Source organism: Quercus suber, unplaced genomic scaffold (assembly GCF_002906115.3).
Source record: "Quercus suber isolate HL8 unplaced genomic scaffold, Cork oak 2.0 scaffold_146, whole genome shotgun sequence".
In the NCBI taxonomy this organism is placed as follows: domain Eukaryota; kingdom Viridiplantae; phylum Streptophyta; class Magnoliopsida; order Fagales; family Fagaceae; genus Quercus; species Quercus suber.
Window position 1 is genome coordinate 330,327 of NW_027069607.1, and position 24,241 is coordinate 354,567.

At 33.1% G+C, this 24,241-nt stretch overlaps 2 protein-coding genes and 1 long non-coding RNA gene across 3 annotated transcripts; all 3 read right to left on the bottom strand.

Annotated features, from left to right (window-relative positions):
* Positions 1-1,800: 1,800 nt before the first annotated feature.
* On the bottom strand, positions 1,801-4,641 carry LOC112003385 (uncharacterized). Its single transcript, XM_024035569.2, has 2 exons — positions 4,520-4,641; positions 1,801-2,394 (listed from the first exon to the last, which is right to left on the bottom strand). The coding sequence occupies exons 1-2, from the start codon at positions 4,532-4,534 to the stop codon at positions 2,092-2,094; spliced, it is 318 nt and encodes a 105-aa protein (XP_023891337.1). The 5' UTR covers positions 4,535-4,641; the 3' UTR covers positions 1,801-2,091.
* Positions 4,642-13,903: 9,262 nt separating this feature from the next.
* LOC112026336 (serine/threonine-protein kinase SAPK2) lies at positions 13,904-17,355 on the bottom strand. The gene is made up of 9 exons (XM_024059018.2): positions 17,073-17,355; positions 16,875-16,949; positions 15,878-15,979; positions 15,669-15,722; positions 15,462-15,554; positions 15,279-15,371; positions 15,072-15,176; positions 14,818-14,916; positions 13,904-14,387 (listed from the first exon to the last, which is right to left on the bottom strand). The coding sequence occupies exons 1-9, from the start codon at positions 17,190-17,192 to the stop codon at positions 14,109-14,111; spliced, it is 1,020 nt and encodes a 339-aa protein (XP_023914786.2). The 5' UTR covers positions 17,193-17,355; the 3' UTR covers positions 13,904-14,108.
* A 5,975-nt stretch (positions 17,356-23,330) lies between these two features.
* Positions 23,331-24,219, bottom strand: LOC136068988 (uncharacterized). The gene is made up of 2 exons (XR_010630284.1): positions 23,774-24,219; positions 23,331-23,683 (listed from the first exon to the last, which is right to left on the bottom strand). It is a non-coding gene; the product is annotated as an uncharacterized LOC136068988 (long non-coding RNA).
* Positions 24,220-24,241: the final 22 nt, after the last annotated feature.

Sequence of the window (24,241 nt, forward strand, 5' to 3'; positions counted from 1 at the left end):
ATATAAAAGGAAGCCCTACGGGCCATAATTTAGACAGGGCTTTTACAAGATCCAGGAACAATGCATAAAAAGACTTGCAAAAACTACAAAGCAACTAACAACCTATATATCTATATATATAATAATAAGTAAAACTGAGAGAATCTCAAATTAAAATTCTAAATTAGGGTTCCAATTTTGCGTCATGTGTCCAAAATGATTTATTCTTAAAGAATTTTATTTCTTAATTTTAGAATCAAATGTGAGACCATATCATAAATATTCATTCAAGTGAATTATTAAGTACAAAAATCAAAGAGTCTAGAATAAATGAATCATAATAAAATAAAATAAAAATGCTTCACAATAAATAAATAAAAATTAAAAACGTGGGCAATTTACATTTTATGCTTAATAATATCCTAACAAAATTTTTTAAAGAGTTAACAAAATATAAAAATGACTATCAATAGTATTTAAATTATATATATATATATATATATGAATTATATTATGCATCTTATTATATATCTTTAAGTGTATCCATGCATATGCATGGGGTTACAAGCTAATCTATATATCTATATATATAATAATAGGTGAAGCAGAGAGAAAATCCAATTAGATTTCAATTGGATTCTCAATTTTGCGCCGCTTGTCCTAACCAAAACTCAAAAAAAAAAATCTAATTAGATTATAAATTTGTCTCAAATTTTGTGTCATGTATTTTATCTAAATTTTTTAATTTTTGTGCCCAAATAAATGATACATTAACATTTAACACGGAAGTCAAGAAAACCTCAATAATAATGCTCATTAACCTAAGCAAGAACATCTTACCTGTACACTTTTATGGAGATTATAAATTGGACTCCAATTTTGTGTCATGTATCTTATCTAAATTTTCTAATTTTTGTGCCCAAATAAATAATGCATTAACATTTAATACGGAAGCCAAGAAAACCACAATGATAATACTCATTGGCCTAAGTAAGAACATCTCACCTGCACTCTTTTATGGGTGATCTCAATAGAGTCTAGAGCTCTTCTAATTCCACAACCAGAACCAAGGAGTCCAACGAGAAAGACTATAAAAGTAAAACATTATCTCCTCCTAATTCCATATCGTCATCCCATGTCTCCTCCTCTCTCAACCTCTACCAACTAGATTCACACNAAAAAAAAAAAAAAAAAAAAAAAACCAATAGCATTACTTAAATAATAAAATGCAATATATATTTTTCATTATTTGATTTAATTCTATCATCCGTGTGATAACAAAAAAATTAGCCAATAGCATCATTACAATTAACCAGTCCCGTGCGGTAGCACGGGGTCACATACTAGTATATAATAATAGGGTAAGCTGAAAGAAACTCTAATTAGAATTTAAAATTAGAATTCCAATTTTGCGCATTGTCTTAAATTATTTATTCTTAAAGAGTTTTATTTCTTAATTTTAGAATCAAATGTGGACCACATCATAAATATTCATCCAATGAGTTAGTAGTACAAAAACCAAAAATCTAGAATAAATGAATTATAAAAAATAAAAAATAAAAAAGGCCTCACAATAATAAAAAAAAATGGACAATTTACATTTATACCTAATAATATCCTTATAAATTTTTTTAACGAGTTAATCAAATATAAAAATAACTATCAATAGTATTTAAATTATATATATATAAATTATATTATGATGCCGTTTGGATTGGACGTCTGCGTTTAGTGTATTCATATATATACATGAGTTATAAGTTAGTTTAGTATAACGTAAATGGACTCAATTATGCAAGAAAGTCGACATTTGCCGCAAAATACCCTTAAAAGCACACCTTTCCACACATTGCAGAAGAAAAAAAATACACAGAGTTGTCTCTCAGGACCCTCACAACATTGAATACAAACCACTTTCTCTAGAAGATCAAGTAATTAACTTAACCAGTAGTACGGTATAAACTTAAGCATGCAACACCATGTAGCAAATACAGAGATTCTAACGAACCTTTATTTCCACTTGCACACACCTAAAACTTCAAGACTACCATCACACACACACACACACACACCCTACACATCAATCAAATATCTTTTTGGTTTTTTGCTTTTTTAATCGTCAATCTCATCATCTTCTTCGACGTGACCTTCATGTTCAATGTCATCTGTCAATTTTAAATCTTCATCATCAGTTGGAAACATTGCTGCTTTATTATCCTCTTCATGTTCTTCTTCAGCTAGTTTATAATCTTCGTCATCGGTCAACACTACTTCTTTAGGTTCAGCTTTCTCGGATTCAGTCGTTGGTGTACTAACTGCCTCTGTGGTGGGCAACTTTTTGTCACAACCACCGCAACACTCCTTTTTTGTTTCTTCTGTTTGGTTTGTCACCTCTGAGACTTTTGCATCATCAGCCTGCAATATCACCAGGTCATACAATCTGTTAGGAAGAATAATAATGGTCAATGCAAAGTTCATATATTTTAAGGAGATATATTTCTGAAAACTTTGGATCACGTCTGTGTATCATTCAAATTTTTTGCACAATGAACATATATTAGATATTAGTTACATTTCTCTACACTGATATAGCTAAATGATGACTTTCATGTTTTGCAATGAAGTATATATCATTGAGCACATTCGTCCTGAAGAGTTTTTAAGAAGATATATATTGATGCATAATATATTTCACACCTGTAAGAATCCAAAAAGTGCTATAAAATGAAGGTCATAATTTAGAATAGGGATCAAATCACATGATATTTTAGAGAATTGAATATGTTGTAAGAGTTATACCCTGACTAGGCAAGATGGTATGCAATGATTTAATTAATGGTTTCCTTAAAATAAAAAATAAAATAAAATAAAATAAACCTTTTTGGCTAAGTAATTAATTAAGGGCATCTACTTCGGATCGATGTCTTATACAAGTTGAGTGGCTTTTTTGAAATAACATATAAAATAGCCTTTCTTTTTATATGTTCTACATTTAAATTAAAGTAGATGTATCTTTTTCAATTGGGTTCACAAAAGAAAGTGTCTAATTCATCCCAAGCACAACATGGGTTCTAAAAGTATTCACTTATAAAATGTATAAACCTAAAGAGTAATGCTTTAAAGTTTAAACACAATATTTTTCATAACATATTCATCATTGACACAACGTTATTATTTACCATTAATAATTTGTCATATCTCAATAATTATGAAAAAAAAAAAAAAAAGGCTTACTAGACTTTTTTGAAACTAAAATTACTTTCAAGGACTATATTGATGGGTTTATAACAGCAAAATTAGGTGCCCCTTTCAGGATAAATAATGACCGGAATCCAGAAAACAACATTTAAAGCTTTATCAATCTCTTTCAGGGAACGTAGATGGAATTAAGAGAGAGACATGTTTAATTACAATTCTAATTAATTAATATATATATATATATATAGTGATTAAGGTAAAAAAAATTAGCGCCAAATTCTTTGTGTACAGTGAGAGATATGTTTAATTACAATTCTAATTAATATATATATATATATATATATAGTGATTAAGGTAAAAAAAATTAGCGCTAAATTCTTTGTGTACAGGGCCGGCTGAATGGGCGAGCAAGAGATGCGGTCCCTAAGGCCCCAAGTAAAAAAAAAGCCCCCAAATTTTAACCAATAGGGTTATTCATAATCAATGAATAAAATTATATTTTTTTACCAGGAGAAAGACAAATAAAAAAGAGAGAAAAATGCAATGTCCACAATATTTTTCACAACACTTTTACAACTAATGCTAAGTAGTAGGTTGTTACAACTTATTATTGATGGCAAAAAAATAATTATAGTGATATTTTCAAATAGAAAACAAAAGGCAACTTAAATAAAAATAAGAATAATAATAAGAGTTGAGTTAGCAAACTTTTACTAGTTGTCATCTAAGTCTATTACTAACACCACTCTTTTACTTACCACTATCAATCTGTCACATTAATAAATATGAAAAAATTTGTCAAATTTTTCAGTCTATAAAATTTCTAATAAAAAGAAAAAATTTTATGTAGTTTATGTTAATTAGTAGTAATTTTGCGTCTAAAACAAGATAATTAATTTTTGCCTTAAGCTCCCAAATGCATCAAGCCGTCCCTGTTTGTGTAGAGTCTGTAGATAGACTAGATGGTGTATTGATCTCTTGTATTCTTGTTATCGCTTCTAATCGTTACTTTCTTGTTGCATGCACGATAGAATAGATGGTTCCAAGAACTTCTTTGATGAAATTGCCGAGACTTACAACACAAATTATGTTTGTTCCACGTAAATCCAGATATATCCTTTCTTAATATCCTTTGCTAAACTACTACATAAACAAGTATGTTAGGCAAAGCTTATGCTAGTCTTCTTACACAAAAATATGCTTATCAATTACACAAATGAAAGAAGTTTATTAGTCCAACTTTACAATTGGTTTCCTAAGAGAGAAACCTTTAATTAATTATTAACGAAATTCTAGTTAAGAGAGACTCATAAATTGAGAGCTAGAAAGAGAGAGTGAGCACCTGAACGGAAGCCATGGAGAGAATTGAGCAAGAAATATAGCAAAGCAAGGGACAATGAGATGAGAGGTAAGTTGGTTGTTGCTGAATGAAATGAAATGTGAAGAGTGATACGGCCTATATATAGTGCAGCTAAAAGGTTGATTCACAGAGTCAAACGGAAATGCCCAGTGTTCAATATTCCATGCTGTATCTCCCATGCTTTCTTCAAACACACACCTTCTCTCTCCCTCAATTTTTTTGGACTAAACATTGTTAGGAATCTCTTTTCCATTACTTAAACAGCTTGCTTTACTTAAGTAAATGTATGATTCGAAATATTTACTACAATTGAGTCACTTTTTACCATGATTCCCTTGAATAGTTCATTTATATTTGTATTGCAAACTTTTATTTTAAGTTTTTATAAGTAGATAGTGGAGGAGGGAATGTGGAGCTCATATCATAGACATAAAGCAATACAAATGATGCCTATAGAGTGATAAATTAGAAAAAGTATTCCCTCCAAATTCCTTGGACATTCAATCCATATGTAAAATATGTGACATTTAAAATCAAGGTACGTAAACCACACAAATCCATTTAAACGACTATTAGGAAGAGAATAGAATGGTGAAATAAAAATTAATTTGTTTTTAACTGCAACAGGTGGAAAAGGTTGATTTAAACCTTGATTACTGGAAGAATCTAGGAATGCCACTTAGTTCTAAGTTTACAAGGCTCTTAACAATATAAAAATTAAATGTGACTCAAATTCAATGCTTCCTAAATTTGTAATATGTTTCAAATTAAGTAAAACTTCCAAGAAAACCATATGAAAAGGAATTGTTGTCAAGCTATATCAATTATTTAAGTAGCATATATAGTGTGCTTCATCATGCCCTTCCTGCATGCCCCGCTAAATTTAAGGAGAAAAGAAGTAAACTGATAATGCACATAATGTTGTTTAACAAAACAAAGATACGATAATTACCTTTTCTTGAAAATACGTCAAGTGAAAGAACAGGATGAATAAAGAGGGGGTGGAAAAGCAACGGTAATCTTAGCTATACCCTCCATCATTGATCACTTTAATCACTTCAGGAACCAATGCTTATCCACGTGTCAATAATCTATTGGACACATTTGCTAGACTAGCAAAGATGGAAGAATATTTAGTGGGTCCTGATGCATTGAAAATGTTCAAAGAGGATCGATGGTGGAGTTTTTGATGCATGCGAACCATTTACTAAGGTTCTAATGCTAAAGTGAATTATTCAGCAAAATTAAAAATAATGCTAAAGTGATTTGTTCCCTTGTTGTAAGATGCATTTCCCAATTGAATTCCAACTTTTCCCAATGGGATTGCAACTTTTGCTGCTTTTTAACGTAAGCTCCTATATACGATCGGATGAGGTGGGCAATCATGCTGTGCAGAGATATGGCCAAGGTTTCTCTCTTAGTTGGCTCTAAAAGAGACTATTAATTAAAGGTTGATACTTGCTATGACCTAGGAGTAGTTTGTGTTTGCAATGAGATGGCAAGTGTTATGCTCCAGATTGTAGGGAGATATATATATATATATATATCTCAAAATAAGGATTAAAAATTTAAAATAGATTTTTTTGGGGTAAAAATATGACTTTCATAAACTAACCAGCACCAACAGATGTTCTTCTCTCATAGTACAAACCAAAATTCAAAATAAAACCGTGCAATGTCCACAGGCGGGCTAAAAAATAACAAAGTCATGGTGAATTATTGATTATTTCCTAGCCAAGGAATCTGTGCATTTAGTAACTTTATGGTAGCAATGATTCATCTTCACTTGAGAAATTTGGCCGATAAGAATCCGGCAATCCATAATAAGAGAGACATAATGTAAATTACAATTTTACTCATTAGAAATCCAATCAAACACTACTTTAACATCAATTTCAATCTCCATGGCCAATATGTTAAGGATAACACATAACTTTAGCCCATCCCTTAAAGCCCAGAGTTCCACATCTATACTGGAAGTCTGGAAGTAGGGGGTGTGCAACAAACCCGCCAACCCGCCAAAATTGACCCGACCGGACCCAACCTACTAGGTTAGGTCGGTTTTTGTGGGTTGTGTTTGGTCAAGAAATGTTTTTTACAGTGGGTAGAGTCGGGTTCGGGTCATGAGATTTACAATCTGCTTAACCCGATCCGACCCACCTATATTTAATACATTTTTAAAATTAAAAAAATAAATTATATAATTTTGTTATTTAGTTTTTTTTGCCCCGCTTCCTAAATAAAACTCAAACCCTAAGTTCTTATCATATAGTTTGTGTTTGTTTGGTATTATTGTAGACACCGCATTTTGTATCCCTTATGACTCGAGTCTTCGTTCCCCAATGATGTAAGAATTCTAGAGCCAAAGATTGGTTTAGGGCCTGATCAGATGAAAATTGACTTGAGGAAAGTGTTTATGAAAAATATAACTTATTTTTATGCCAAATAAACTATTTTTGGGAAAGAAATGCCACAAAAACCCTAGAGCATGTGTATGCATACACACATATGTGCATGCATGCTCAAGGTTTGTTGTGTATGTGTATGCATGTTTAAAATCTACGTGCGCATACTTCATGCATGTGTATGCATCAAAGGCGGAGCCATGGGGGGAGAGGAGGCAAATGCCCCCTGGCTCCTCTTAAAAATGCTTATAAGTGCTAGTATATAGGACCTATTTAAATGCTTTGCCCCATCTCACCTAAGAAGAAGAACAAAAGGCAATTCCTATGTCTAAGAAAATAATTATAACACAACAAAAATGAAGAACAGTTGTTGAGGACCATTTTTGGGCCCACATGGCATTACTTCATTGGCAACCCATGCCACATCAACATATTATTGATTTTTTGGGTAAATCTATTTAAAACCCAAAATAAGCTCATATTTCATTCAACTATATGGATTAGGCTCACATGACCCGTGAGATCCTTACTTCAAAAAGCGGATTCATGGTCTACATTTCCTTTTCATCAATTGGGATCATAACCCATGATATCATCAACATCAACATATGGATTGGGTTTAAGCAATGAATTAAAGCTCACGGCTCATATTACTCTCTTGCACTCATAAAAAGCAGCTTCTTCAATAAGAGCCCATATTTACACAAAATGACAATAAAACTCGAGGTACGTCATCTTATCTTCGCTTATGATCCAAGCTCCTAAGACTCTTTAGGGAAACTTTGGGAGTTGTGGTTTGGAGGGCTAAGAGGTATATTCAGTAAAGCTCCTGTGGTTTAAAGTTGATAAAAGAAACATGTTGCTTGGCGTGTCTTCTCCAACTCCCTAAACTCTGACGAGTTCGTGTGTAGCGAATAACATATAGTAAGCATCTCTTATCACATAGCACTTTAGATGATAAAATTCCCTATTACTCTTTTTCTAAAACTTAATATTCATCATATGACAAATACTTAATATCTCCAACCATCTAACTGCTGGGAAGATAACTGTTCATTCAATCCCTAACTGTTGCTATACAAATTTAGAAACTTCATTATATTATTCTACATAAATCTTATTACTACTTTCAGCTAAAATCCAACTCAAACACATGGCCTAATCTGATTGGCTATCTTTTATCTCTCTCTATACAAAATATTCATGATATCTCTGATACCTAGCTACTGTCTGCCACAATCAGACCATATATTTCTCTGCTAGCTACCAGAGCAAACCTTTAAATACTCTTCTTGCTCACCAAGATTAAGTCACAACACAATGAGACCTTGACTAGATCTCTAAAGTTTCATTAACTTTCAACCAATCCTTCTATTACTTACTAGAAATGTATTGTAATGGAATCTTGCACCAAAAACACAAACACCCGAAAAAGGAATCATCTTCAGTTGAACCCCAGCAGTGTATTCAATACTTGACACTTGGCTGAAAGTGATATCATCAGCCATTTAATGTTGAAATCCTAGCAGCCAGCTGCTATACCCAAAATAGCAAGATACCCTTCAAAGAGATCTTACCATTTTTCAGCCAAATTCATGAAATGACCTCCCAGCAGTTTGAAATCACCCATCGGACCTCATTGGCTTCTATCCAAAGCTATGACAGCTATCTTATGACAGCTGTGACAGCTGTCTCATGATAGCTGTCATAGCTTTTCCTAATAGTTGGGATAGCTTTTTCATGATAGCTGTCACAGCTTTTCTTGACAACTAGGATAGCCTTTTCAGAACAACTGTGACAGCTGACCCAGCAACCTGAGCATTACTGATTTTCCACTTTTGGTTAAAACCAAAATCAACTAAAGAAACTACCTTTCTCTTGCTAAAATACTTTCCTTTTCTGCTACTTTTTCCCCAGCAACCCTTACTCAAAATAGCAAAAAATACCTTAAAGCTAAACATACCATTTTCGGCCAAATCTTAAGATGGTTTCTCTAAAGATTCATTGCTATTTGGGATATATTTTGGCTGATATTCTTTGCTTAAAATACCCCCTTAAACTCAGCTTTAAAGGGGACCCTTCATCAACACCTCAAGGGGGGACACCAATGGAGAACTCCCTCATAAGCTTCCCTATTCTTTCTCCCTTGAATTATCTTCCTAAGCTATTAATGAAGTGTTGAACTTCTGAGTTATTTTTAGTTTCTAAATGAGGAACTAAACTCTTCAACCCTTAGCTCACAAATGCCCTTCATAAGCCTTCATACACTCTCTAGCATAAAAATCCCAACAATAAATCCCAGCAACATTGTTGAACACACTACAGCACTATTACCCCTCTTATACTCATTCTCTCACTCTCTATATTCAGAAAATACACCACTGCTCCTATCTCCAAATACCTAAACACATCTCTATACTCTTCTCTTACAAAATCTTTCCTCTTAGAAAGCAATCTCTACAATTTCTCCAGCAGTTATAAGCTCATATTCTTACTATCTTTAACATCCATGTCTCTCATACTTCCATATATCATACATATCACAAATACTACATCCCACAAAACATCTATATCTTTCACAATCTCCACACTTCTCAAGAGATATCAAACATTCAGACTAAAAGTCCTTCTCCTAGAAGGCACCAAGATCTTGTATCAAAGCCCTTCTCCTAGAAGGCATAACTAATTCTTACAAAGCCCTTCCCTAAGAAGGCACAAATTACATCTTACAAAAGCCATTCCCACGGAAGGCAACACTATTCATAACTTCACAACAACTAAAAGAGCATTATCAAAGGGAAAACTCATTTAAGTATATGATAAGAGGAGCAAGCTTAACCAGCCCCTACACACAGCTGGGTATACTCTCTCTCCCTTCAGTTGCACCCATTTTCCCCCCTCAATCTTGAAGTTATCATGGCAAACTTTCTCTCTACTGCTTGGGGTCATTCTGCTAGAATCCTATCAGCTCACTGATGCTACACAGCTGGAGCTATAAACCATACAAAGATAAGTGGCTTTGCTTTTATATCTTTAAATTTACACCGAAAAAGGCCCCCAAACAACAATTTAAGGAGATATTCACGGCACTTTTAACCACATTATCATAACTTTTGTTTTTAAAAAAAAAAAAAATTTATCTCCCATTTTTTTATAAATAAAAACTTTTATATCCCATTTCTTTTTAAACAAACAAAAAAAAAAAAAAAAATCTTTTATCTTGTCCTCTATTTCACTTTCACGGCATTTTGAATGTTTATCCTTTTTTTTTTTTTTTTGCTTTGTTTATTTGATGTAATTTCAATTGATTGTGTGTCTTATATTTTAACTAATTTCCTTGTACTCAAACTCTAAAGCCTCTATTTTTTTATTATAATTATTTTTTATCTTTTGTCAATTTACCTTTCAATTTTAAACTCTTGATTTTTACATTTAAATACTTTGAAGAATATAGAACAAAATGTTGAATTCTACACATTTTTTACAATATATATTTACTTTGTTATTAATATCAATTAATTTTTTTAAGTTTTATATTTTAATTTTTTTTATTTAAATTTCACCCTCCTAGACTGAAATCTTGGCTCCGTCACTGGTATGCATACACGTGCATGTGTGCGCATACTAGGGTTTGAGAAACTATGAAAAGAAAGGTTTTTTGTATTAAAACTTGTCGTCTGGGTGCCGCCCTAAACCCTTATTTTTCGACTATATAAAGTCATAAATGGTACGTTTTCAAGGGGGACAAATTCTGGTGGTAAAACACATAAGATTCACTAGAAAATAATAGATCAAAGAGGGAGTTTTTCACAAAACATCTTCAAGTCAAATTTTATTTGATTACGACATTTTTTGGTCTTGATCTTTGAGTTCTAAGTTTACTAATTTGTTTTTGATTTACTTGTGAATAAATTGACTGAGGGGAATTGTCAAAATTAAACTCTAGAGAGTTCTAGTGTTGAGGTGTCGAACCGTGTGCCTTACCGATCCATACAACGACTAATTGGTGAAGGATGAGGGGGCACAAATCTTTTATAGCATTCAATCACAGACCAAACCCATTGGTATTGGAGCAAATTGTGAAATCCCTCACAATCCCTCCCTTACAATGCGGTTCCAACGACTCGAACCTATGACCGGGCTCTGATACCACTTGTCGAACCGTGTGCCTTACTGATCCATCCAACGACCAATTGGTGAAGGATGAGGGGGCACAAATCTTTTATAGCATTCAATTGTAGACTAAGCTCATTGGTATTAGAGCAAATTGTGAAATCCCTAACATGAGGTAAAGTTTTTAACTTTGACTTTTCACTTTTCTTTGCTTTACTTTTAATTTTGTGTTTATATATGTGTTTTATTTGCTTTAATATGTTTGTTTAGTATAGGCTTACTTTGCGTTTGTGTTTTGAGCATGTTAGGTTGTTATATTTTTTGTTTTCTAAGTTTTTTGTTCTGAGTTTCTAGGTTAGGGTTTCAAGTGTGTATGCAAACGCATACTCAGAGTATGTGTACACATACAATTGGAATGTGCATGCATGCCCTATGTATGCGCACACATACTCTTGCCCAGAAACCCTAATTCACTTCTGTTTTCTTTTCCATTGTCTTATTTATATGTTTTAATCTCTGTCTAGCCTGGTTTTCACACCCCAGGTCTTTGTTTCTTTGTTTTGTTTTGTTTTGTTTTATCTCTTTTATGTCTATTAGGGTTTTGATTTGTTTGAATACCATGAACATGTATATGAATATGAATATGCATTGATGTGTAGGTGCTGTGATGCAGTGAGGTAAGTTATGCACTCACATGAACATGCATTGGTTGGAATATGAACTTTATATATCTGAATAACATGAACACATTTGGTTGAATGCCATGCTTATGATGTTTAGATACTTTAACATAACATGTTTGTTTGATTCTGCCATGTGATATTTCTACCCTTAGAGATTTATGTTTAAATGCCATGATAGATGAATGATTAGGTTTGGGATGATTATGCCATATTATGTGTTTTAGATGCATGCTAGTGTGTGTATGGGTTAGAATAACATATTGAATTTGCCTTTAATGAGATTAAGATTTGGAACACAATGAGGGGAAGTCGACCTATAGGTCAGGTGGGGTTGGGTGCCTAACACCTTCCCATTCACATACCTAAACCCCAAACATGTGCTCTGGTAAAAGATCAGTCCTTCTACGAAAAGACAATATATTTATGATTCCTAGCCCTAAACTAGATAACAACTCCATTTACACCCTACCCCATGGTTTACCCTAGGCCAAGACGTACTTCCCAATCGCGAGGTTGAAAGGGTGCTTACGCCCACATTTTTACTCATGATTATTTGGTTATAAATTTACTCTTATTTCTAGTGGTAGTAGTGGTGTTCTAATGCTCAATTTAATAATAATAGTAGTAATTTAAAAAAAATATATATATATTTGTCCAACCCATGGGTCCAATCCGACCCAACCCAATCCACGGTGGATTGGGTTAGTTTAGACCCCTATGATGAGTTGGGTTGGGTTGGGTTGGATTTTTTTAACTCACCATGGTGGTTTGGGTTTAAAAAACTCCCCAACCTAACCCAACTTGACCCATGCACACCCTTATCCAAAAGAAAGCCCAATATTATAGCAAAAGCCTTTAATCCACTACCCATTAGAGTCTCAATTTAGCCTTTAATGGTTTAATCCTGTATTGAGCTTGTACCCTAGTTAGTAAATACACGTATGTTACATATACATTATATGTACATCCATTGAATTTAATTAAATATATAAAATATAATATAATAAAAAAAAAATTTAAAAAAAACTCCAGTATGATGTTTTCCTTTCGACTGTTCGGACATGTACGTGCTATTTCAAATGAAAAGTACAATTAGCTTTATATTGATAACGTCTAACGTTTATTTGGTAAGAAACAGAAAAGATAAATGTTAAGAAAGAGTCCCAATAATTACAAATACTCAAAAGTGAACCCTCTCTTTTATTCCTTGGAAACTAGAAATTATCACATTTGCGCCTCACACCGGACGTCTCTACACAATACACTAGCAAGTTCTTTCTCCCAATTTAATGTATTTTTGGCATAAAATAATTANTTCAATGAACTCACTTTCGACACTCAAAGTCATCGATATTCAAAAGGATTTAGAGCATTCACACCCCAAATGCCAAAGGTCAAATGTAAGCATTTTTTAGCATTTAAGCTCAAAATCTCCGCTCTATCAAAAATTGTAAAAGCCAAGTATTGCAAAAAAATTTGCAATATTGCTACAGAATTGCACTGTAGCTGAATGGTAAACTCTCATATTATCATTTAATTCTCTCTCTTACATTTTATTAAATGCATTGTAGCTAAAGCTAATATGTTGTATTGTAGATGATAGTGATTTTAGAATATATTATTTTATTATGTAGAAAGATTATTTTAATGTGTTGTATTGTAAAATAAAAGTTAAGATGCTGGAGTATTGTAAAATAGTATTGTATAATTGATAAAGTAGTTTTTTTGAGATAGTAAAATAAAATAGGATGGTATTTTGAAGTGTGAATGCTATTATCATCCCTCTAATTGAAGGACCACAGCACATTATGAGTTATGACAAAAGGCAAAGCCAACGTGAATGGTGACGGGGCTGTCCACGTTCTACTATATAATTCAGAAGAATCAATTATTTTCCTTCCCCTTCTATACAACTCATCTCACAACAATGTGTGGTGAGAATAAAATAAGGGTTGTATCTTCCAGATTTTCACTGGTGTAGATACTATAATAATTGATCAACATAAAAAGAAATAAAAAAATTCAGCATGTCTGATTCTAAAACTCTTCTCCGAGGGTATATTAACTATATACTAATTACATATGGTGTTTGAATCATGCCCATACACGTCAACACGCATAGGATGAGGCTACTATTATAATATTTCTCACATCATTCTATAATATGGTTTCAATAGGACCTTCAACTTCATTGCAATAAAATAAAAAACAGAACGTAACAGAAATTATTATGAGAAAACTATGAAAAGTAAGCAATGCAAGTGACACTTGAAGGGCCCTTTTTATCTACCAAATGTAAACACAGATTATACAACAGGGAATAGTGGATCCAATACCTCAACAAAGCAAGATCTATATTTACACTTCCACTCATAGTGGGCACACAAAATCACCACTCATTTCTATATCTTCAACATCTGCATCAGCATCCACATCATCAAGATCCATACTGCTGCCTCCAGGCAAAAGCCCACCAGCCTTAGGCAAATCAAGACGTTTACCTGCCTCTTGTATTATCGCCAATACTTCCTCAACACTCTGGGATGGGTTATTTACATCATTGCTCTGCCAGCTTCCTCCTTCCGCAAGTTCTACAGGCAAGTTCTTTAAGAACCATGGGTGGATTTTAATTTCTGGGATCGTTATTCTCTGCAAAGGGACAAGTAAAGACCATGAAGAGAAAACCAATCTATAAATATACATGAGCTTGGGCTTATCGTATATCAATGATAAACAACTGATTTGGGTAAGAATTGACAGCCACAGCACAAAATTATTGGGTTGATAATACTCAAAATGTCACCAATTCATAAAAAGACCTTAAGGGGAGGACTGGCTATTGAAACTTGAACATTTGCAGTGACTTAAAAACATGTGTCTTGTCTAGTTAGTGCTTATACAAATAGGATAACAATAATAGTTAGGTATGAGGAGTGCAGTGAGACCTTATACACTAATTTCAAGATTTCAGGCATCATCAAATTTGGTAAAGACGGACAGGCTATCTGTTGTGTAAGCCAAACCATCTAGCAGCATTTACGGAACCAGCATTTCAATACCAAAATGAAACCTCATTTACCTTTTCGGGGTTAGCCACAAATATCCGAGATAGAAGATGTTTACATTCCATGGAAACTCTGACATAATCCGGAATTGCGTATTGGACACTAAGTATCCGCTGCCATAGGCCATAACATTCAAATTAAGACTCCCAAGTAGAAAAGAAATCTTTCATATTTTACTATCTTTATCTTATGATTATTCTAATGGGGGTAGAAAAATAAGCCAATGGTGAAGGGGGGCAGTTTGAAAAGTTCATACCATATTACTTACCCCAATTGTTTTTCTGAAGTTTCTTGGATCATCAGGATCTTCAAAGGGATATGCCCCAATGAGCATCACATATAAGGTGACACCACAGGACCAAACATCTGCAATCTATAGTTCTTAAGGATTAGCTGTAGAAAATAGGTGTCAAATGAAACAAAAAAAGAAGAAGAAGTATTCTTGCAATGAACAAGTAAAAAAAGTGAGTATCACCTTTCCATCATACTCTTTCTTAGACAGGACCTCAGGTGCAATGTATGCTGGTGTTCCTACAGTAGACTTTGGTTGTGAATGCAACACGGATGACTAACAAAATGATGTAAAAGCATTAGTAACCAAAGAGTAATGGACATAAGGAGTCTGATATAGTCCTGCTGTATGGGTGAATGCGATTACCTTTGAGTACCCAAAATCACATATTTTAACACGTGGTGCTGTGCTTCCATCTAAGAGTGTATTCTCAAGTTTAAGATCTCGATGACAGATTTGCTGCAACACATGAATTTTCTTCACATTACACACTACCAAAGATCATAGATAAAGAAATAACAATTTGGATTGAAATGTTATAAAACACTCTTAGAGAATGGTCAGAGTTCTTACCATTGAATGACAGTAACTGACCCCTGATATCAGTTGTTGAAAGAAAAACCTTGCCTGATTCAAATGACCAAAGTAAGGAATGGAATTTCACTATGATTAAATGCTTCTAAAAACAAGATAGACTTAATTCAAATGCAAGTACATATTAAAATTGGAACAATTAGAATCCCATGGGACATCCAAAAACCACATATTTTATCATAGAATACCTCATCCTCACTAAATCTTCCAGCACTGCATATCCTCTCAAAGAGTTCACCTCCAGCAGCATACTCCATAACTATCGCTAAATGCGTTGGAGTTAGCAGGACCTGCAACAATCAGCCCTGTAAGCTTTTCAAATAAAATTTAATTAAAAAAAAAAAAAGGCAAAAATGCCTTTTCGTTCACTATATTTTGGCAATGTTTTCAATTTGTTCCTCAAGTTTTTATAACTTCACTTTGGTCCTTATATTTTTAAACTTCTCATCATTTGGTTCACTTATAGAAGACGCAATTTTAAGTTAGCAGTGCAGTCCATTGATCACATATGCGTTCTCTCTGAGACGATGGCAGGGACCAAAATGACAGAAAATTTAGAAATATAAGGACCAAAATGAAGTTATAAAAACTTGATCTTAGCGACCAAATTGAAAATATATAGGGACCAAAAATGTGTTTTTGCCCAAAAATACACACACACACACACACACACACACACAGAGCCAAGTTCTCACAGCATAATTTAGCATAAAATGCTTCAAACAGCATAATTTAGCATCTTCCCCTAAACCCAACAAACACTCTGAAGATGAAACATAATCTAGGTTCATGGTGTATCATTTTCTAACATAATTCTCAAAGTACTTGTCCCTGGAAGAAAAATGGAAAGAAAAGGTAGACTAAAAGCAGCTTCTCTGATTATTGCTATCTATCATCTCATATTTTCTTTTAAACCTTATCGTTAAACATATATCTAGGCACTAGCTTCATTTCTAACATATACACTACACTTTTCTAGCTTAGACTTATTTCTGTAAAGAAATTGGTATAGAATATTTAGTACAACTGGCTAAAAACTAAAAGTCAGGGTACAATCTAGGAAGCAAGAACAAGAATCATATGTAAATTGACAGATAACCAAGTTTCATTCTTTAAGTTAAAAACGAACACCCAGAAGAACTACAAAAGAATATCCATAAGTACTTGGTTGAAAGAATATCAAACCTCTTTGAATCTAACAATATTAGGATGCTTCAATGATCGATGGTTCATGATTTCCCTCTGCACGTGTTCATCAATCTGCAACATTTAAGAATGCCCCTCGAGTCAATCAACCCAAAACCAAAAAGCCATATCTAAAAAAAGAAAAGAAAAGAAAAGAAAAAGTAGTGAAAAAAATGTCAAGGAGATGAATAAGCAGACCTTCTGGCCTCTCTCAATGAACTTAACAGCATAGAGTTCTCTGGTCCACTTATCTTTAACCAGCTTGGCTACTCCAAAATTCCCAGACCCAATATTTTTCATAATCTCATACCGCTCCATGCTTTGTTTCAGACAGAAAACCAGCCAAAGCAATCTCTCTCTCTCTCTCAGTTTACTTAATGGCTTGGTAAACCTGAGAGGACCAATACATTAAACTAACCAGTAAGATTGTGTTGTGGAGTTTAGGCCCACTTTAGGTGTAGGGTATGGGTCACCACTCACGATCCATCGTTTAAGAAAAGTCTAATACACAATGCAGAACTCAATCCCTTTTTTTTATTAAAGATAATTTCAAACGTACCTCGACCACTCTACACAAATTTTTTTTTTTATATTATCGGACTGAGATATTATTTAATTTTTTGTGTAAAAAAATAAAAATCAAATTTTAAATTTCTTATTCTTATTCTTATCATATCAGTTGAACTAATAAGAATCGAATTTTACCAGCCAGTTGGCGAGAACACAATCTTAACTCAACACAGCCAGAGTTTGACTGCAGTGAAAAAATGAGACACGTGCGAAGAAACGGTGGAGATTGAAAGTGACAACGTCGGGCAGCGTCGAAGGTGGAGAAAAATTATTTCCCCCGACATAGAAGAAAAAGAAAAGGACGAGTGAGGCAGACCCACCATTGCTACACGCCAAATGTAGGAGAGAGTAGCATGAAATTATGATTCCTTAACTGAAAAGTTTGCTACTTGTGGTTTTCAGGCCCACGTTTTTTTTGGTAGGAGTGGGTCTGTTACACGAGGCTGCCACTTGGTCCCAGATTTTAATACCCTATGCTTTGTCTAGGGAACTACAATTTCTAATTTTCTATATTTTACTTTAACCAGAAATACCAGATAAGAATGTTCGGGGTTATTCTAAAATTGTTAATTGTATATAAATGTTAGTGTTATATGTGAAAGAAAAAAAAGGGATATGTAAATAATTCATTAGACTCTTTTTACAAATTTCTCCTTTTGGAAATCTTATAACAGTCACCTTGTTGATATTTTTTTTTTTTTTAAGTCACCGAAGAATATTTGTATACTTTACATGAGTTTTGAAAGCCATTTTATAAGTCTTCCTTGCAAAGGGTTTGTTCAAAATGGACATAATTTTGTCTTCGTGACAAATGTTAAATTTACAAATCCAAGACTTCTTCGGTTTTAACTACAAGTATTTTCTTACCACTTTGAAAAGCCTATTAAGTTTAGTGTAGGGTATTTGACTTGCATATGAGATGTTTTACAAACTTTGTTAGTGTTATATGTGAAAGAAAAAAAAAAGATATATAAAAAAATTCATTAGACTCTTTTTAAAAATCTCTTTTTGGAAAACTTATAACGGTCACCTTGTTGATATTAATTTTTTTTAAGAAGTTGAAATTTGGACATGCTTTCCTTATGAATCTTTCTTGATCGATATTTGTAGCCTTGGTTTGTCACCGAAGAATATTTGTATACTTTACATGAGTTTTGAAAGCCATTTTATAGGTCTTCCTTGCAAACGATATGTTCAAAATGGACATAATTTTGTCTTCATGACAAATTTTAAATTTACAAATCCAAGACTTCTTCGGTTTTAACTACAAGTATTTTCTTACCACTTTGAAAAGCCTATTAAGTTTCGTGTAGGGTATGTGACTTGTATTTATAAAAGAAAATTTAATCCTATTTTTAAATTTTGGACTTTGTTAAATGGAAGATTTCATGTGACTAATTTGGTTTGGAAATCATAAGCTAACCTTTCTGGCCTTATGGCTATTATTCAACAATTGTGTTTGAAACTAGTCGAAGAAAAAATTATATTTTCAAAGATTAAGTGGAATATGCCTATACTCTTGGTTTCAAGAATGGTTACCCTTAAAGAGAGAGAGAGAGTTAGGATCAATTCCAATGCAATTGTTAATGTTCATTACAATTTATTTCAGGTTAAGAGATGGATTCGGTTGCTTCTAATACTGCTATGATACCAGCTTGTAGATCAATTCCAATGTATGAGATTCGGTATGAAACTCTTGAAGAGCAATTGGTGGGTTTTATCAATCTTGGTGATGTGTTTGGATTTGTTAGCTTTACTACTCAGATTCGTAAAAAATCCATTTATAGTATTGATGGTGCCACTGTACTAGATCCATTGCCAGGCTTTTGTGTGACGTATTGGGATTCAGATGACAATAAGCTCACCCCTTACATGCCCTGGTATCATTTTATCAATAGAATAGACAAAATCGTGATGGAGAGAGTTGATGGTGAAGATGAAGATGAAGATGAAAGAAAGAAGATTCATATTAGGGTTAAAGATGTTATTTTAACCATTGATTTGAATTCAATGTTAAGTTTTGAGAAGTTTTTTCGGACTTTGCATCTACTATGGGCATCATACATGGGTACAGAACCAGAAGATAGTTTTTCTACAATGCCATGGGAAGGCTATCAGCTCTATCTCTTATCTAATGAAAATAAGAGGATTGTCACCCCCTCTTGGGTTTGGACAGCAGAAGGCAATGGAGGATGGACCAAGCAGGTTGTGGAAGCTGGAGTGGTAGGGGACAACAACATTGAAACTGAGCTTGTTTGTGATTCTCCCACATCATCATCTTCTGATGCAAATACAGATTTTTTGTCTCCGGATGCAAATCACGTAGACTTCAATAATTGGGATGTGGAGTATTTGCAGCATTCATGGGATGAATTTATGGAAAAACTTGTGAGAATAGAGGTATTGAAGAGGTAAAAATACTTTCTTTTTTTTCTTTCTTGTTTTATGTTGGCATTCGGATCTGTGTAAGTTACTTGATGAGATCTATGTAGCCTGTTTTTTTGAGATCTGTATGGATACTGGATGAAGTTGTGTAGATACTTGATGAGATCCACATAGGTAGGTATGAAGATATATATATATATATATATCTTCATACCTACCTATGTGGATCTCATCAAGTATCTACACAACTTCATCCAGTATCCATACAGATCTCAAAAAAACAGTATATATATATATATATGTAGGTATGAAGCTTGACCTTGTTTTCTTTTATCTTAATTGAATAACTGTATGACCTTTAAAATTAAGGATCTTTCAACATTGTGTTTTATTTTGACACGTATCTCTCTTGTAGTTTGTTTAAGACATATTTTTCTACAACTTTAAATTGAATTTGGTGATGGGGCAAGTGCCAATAACACCCATTGGGAGAGATTAAAAAAAAAAATTGTTTTATGCTAAAGCTTATGCCCTACAAACATACAGAAACCTAAATGAGGATTTCAAGAAAAACTGAGAGTGAGAATCAAACATGTGAGGTTAGAATGCTATTTCTTCAATTCTCTTTTTTTCTTCTTCTTCTTCTATTGGAACTAATCATATCATCAAATTTTACGAAAAGAGAAAATACGTAATAAAGCAAACCATATGGGATATAATAATGTCTTATAGACAAACCACAAGGAAGGTGAGTGTCACAAAATATCTATGATATAGGATGCATAGCATTTTATAATTTTATTTAGTTCAATACTAAAAAAAAAAAATTAAAAAAAAAAAAAAAAAACCTTTTTACAAATATGGTAAAAAAAATGTATTTAACAATTACATACATGCACAATCATTCATAAATTCAGAACTAAAAAAACAATTATATATGTTTAATTATCTCTCTTATTAATTTATAATTTATAATTCAATAGCATAATTATTTATCTTAATATGATTTAAAAAGTACATTATTAAAGATCAACTAGTTAAGCATTTAATATATGTAAAATCACTTTTTTTTTCAATAACTTCTCTTCTTGACTCCTTGTAGTCTTGGAAAGTAAAAAAAAACGACTTGCATTTCATCACGTGAGATTCAAACCTCTCAGATTTGAGCGCCATATTGTTTGTTTTTCTAGTCTTCTTCCCCTCTTTTTTTTTTTTTTTTTTGGTTCATTTCTTTTCTTTCTAGTATATTTTTTTTTCTCCATTTCAACATGGATGCTTCTATGGAGGAACTATGGAAATAATTTTGTCTATTTTAGAAAGAAAAAGATGTTATGGATATTAGTTTTCAAGAAGTGACTTTCCAAACAACAAATCTAATTTAGTATTCCGTTCAAACTACAAATCAACAAAGACTATAATAAGGAGGCTTTTAAATCTACTATTCAACAACTTTGGCTCTATCCTCATGGTGTAACTATTAGAGAAGTTGGTAATAACTTATTTCCTGCTATCTTCATCAAAGAGGAGAGAACACAATTGATAATCAAGATAAAGGCCCTTGGTCATTTGATAAAAAAAACTTATTTTATTGAAACGTTTTAATGGTGATTTCAGCCCTTGTAGTGTTTTTGGATTTGTGTTTTTAAGATTCCCATCAAAAGCATGAATAAGGCCACGAGTAATCGCATAATCCTCTTATGATTGATACTCCTAAGAGTGGTTTAGATTGAGGTCCCTTTCTTCATATTAGAGTGGATATTAATATCACAAAGCTCCTAATGAGAGGAAAACTGATCAAGACAACAAGATTATACAACTTTGCACATTTTTATTTATTTTGTTATTAATACGGGTTAGTATTTTAATTTTAAAAAAAAATGTTAATATTTTTTTGGTGATTTTTTCAATGTGTTTGTAATCTTGCCCCTAGACTAAAATCCTGGCTCCACACTCTAGTCCATCTGAAATAAGAGGGGAAGATGATGTTGAAATATACATCTCCGTAGAAGAAGGTGACTCGTCTCAAAACTACCATCCATTGGAAGTTCCACCTCTGGCCAGGAACACCAGTGACATTACAGCAGTCCCAACGGGTGATTCATTTTGGGTGGGATATTAATCCTATCCTTTCTTCAAATTCGAAAGTTCCACTTACGGGTAAAATTTCTATAGATGGTTTGGATTCTTTCAATGATCCTTTGGTGATGTTACCTGATATGATCAAACTCTTTACCGATATTGTTGTTTCAAAATTGGATATAACAGTGGCAGGTGGAGGTAAGTCTTTGGTGTATATTCAACAACTACTTCAAAAAAATCCCATGATAACCACGACATTACAGCAGATTCTGTAAGCATGTCAGGCACAAAAGCATGTAAAATACCTTGTCCAGCTTCATTCTATTAAATTAACGAAGATAGCTTTAGAAACTGATAGGCACCTTTTACAGAGGGAAAAGGCATGGCATACTATGCAAGAGCATAATTAAAAACAAATTAGACTAGACATATATAGTTTACTGCACTTGACGGGAAAACATTCATTATGAAAGTTGTAGACTTGTAGTCATCAAAATCCTGACGTGGGTGCCACCTACTACACAGAAAACGTGCCATACTTCGATGGACAATGTCCATTGAAGTATGAAGGAAAACCAAAGATGGCCATCATCACACAGCATACTGATTATCCACTAAACTTTCTCTAGACTTGAGACTTGTGGTCATTTAGGTACTCATTTTATAGACAACAAGATTTATGTACTTTTAAGAACCTGAAAACAGTCACCTAAAATGAACTTGGCACAATATAAATATCTGATGTAGAATCTTTAAGAATTCAACACTAAAATAGATTTCTTGAAAAGTTCATGAAGGGTCATTAGTAAGGATTGATGTTTAAAGGTTTTAGATAAGAAAATATTGAATCTTGATGGCTGTTGAGGTTAAAACAAAGGTATAACAAGAAGCAACATAAAACAAGGCAATCACACCTAGGTGTTCCTAAGAATTCAAACTTAGGTAGGAGAAGGCAATCATACCCTCAAAGCTTAAAACAAGCTGCTGTAATTTTATTAGAATCAATCTCATTATGAATATTATTCACTAAAATGAAGCCTTTATATAGGCTATTGTGAAATTTTTTTCCTAGGAATAGGACTCTAGATAACCTATTCGTAGAATGACTAGGATTACTAATACAAACAAAAAAGAACTTAATAGCTTCAAAACCAAAAAGGAAAAGGACTAAAGACATAAAATAAGACTCATGAGCCTTTCATACAGCAAAGGACAGCACATTTCAGATTTGTATAAATTACAGAATTGCCCTTATTCTAGTAGAACTTAATTAAAATTTAAAACTGATCCAGCAACAAATAAACAATAAAATAAGTCTCAATTCAACTTTAAAATGGCTAAACAAGATCCCAAGAGAGCTGTCCATATCCAAAACATCCCAAATTAATGCTTGAGCACTACACTTACCCTTTTTCTCACCCCTTATAGGTCTTCAAAGTGGGCTGCCACTTACATTATAATTAGTAAGTAAAAAGTATACAAGATATAATTAGTACAAGCAAAATAAGCAGCAAGAGATAATACAAAGTGGGTACAAATTTTATAACAGTTATGAGATGACACCCATCGTAAAATTTAGTCACTCTTTATGAAAGGATCCACTACAAATGGGATGATAGCATCATGACAACAACCCCAAAAAAAAAAAAAGCATCCAGAATTACAATGTCTATGAGACGTTCTTATTTAAAATGTAAATTTGAACTCTTGGAGACTTTCAGTTTGAGTTTATGTCATCAATGGTCAGTGTCAGATAGGAATAATGCTGGAGGCACCTAATATGAGAAGAATCACTCAATTAAATTATCATCATTAACATGTCTTTTTTCCTGATTTCATTGCAAAACATATATTACTGGTCATACCTTTAGAGTGTAGGAACACATGGAGAAACAAAGAGGTGCATCATAAGCATAAAATAAGGATTGCTGGGAAACTTCAACGCGCAATTTGGCACGTGGAAGGATACATTTTGCAGGTACAGACACAGTAACAGGAGTTACCAGCTAAGAATTTCCCCTTATTTCATAGTTGGCTCAGCCATTTTCAATACCCACATCTGCATTTTGCACAAGACAATGGAATTGCTAGATTGTAACAAGACAACTTCGCCATCACTTGGGTAGAAGGCTAGGAAATCCACAGGCAGCTGGAGGGTGGAGCACTATCACTATTTTAAACTTCGTGTATAATGAACCACGTACCTGCATAACTGTACATAATCCTCAAGTTCCAAAATATATATATATATATTTTTTTAAATCTGCTTGAAAGTAGCAACAGAACTGCTTTGATACTGATGAAACTTAACCCACTGAAGAAAAGAAAAAAAA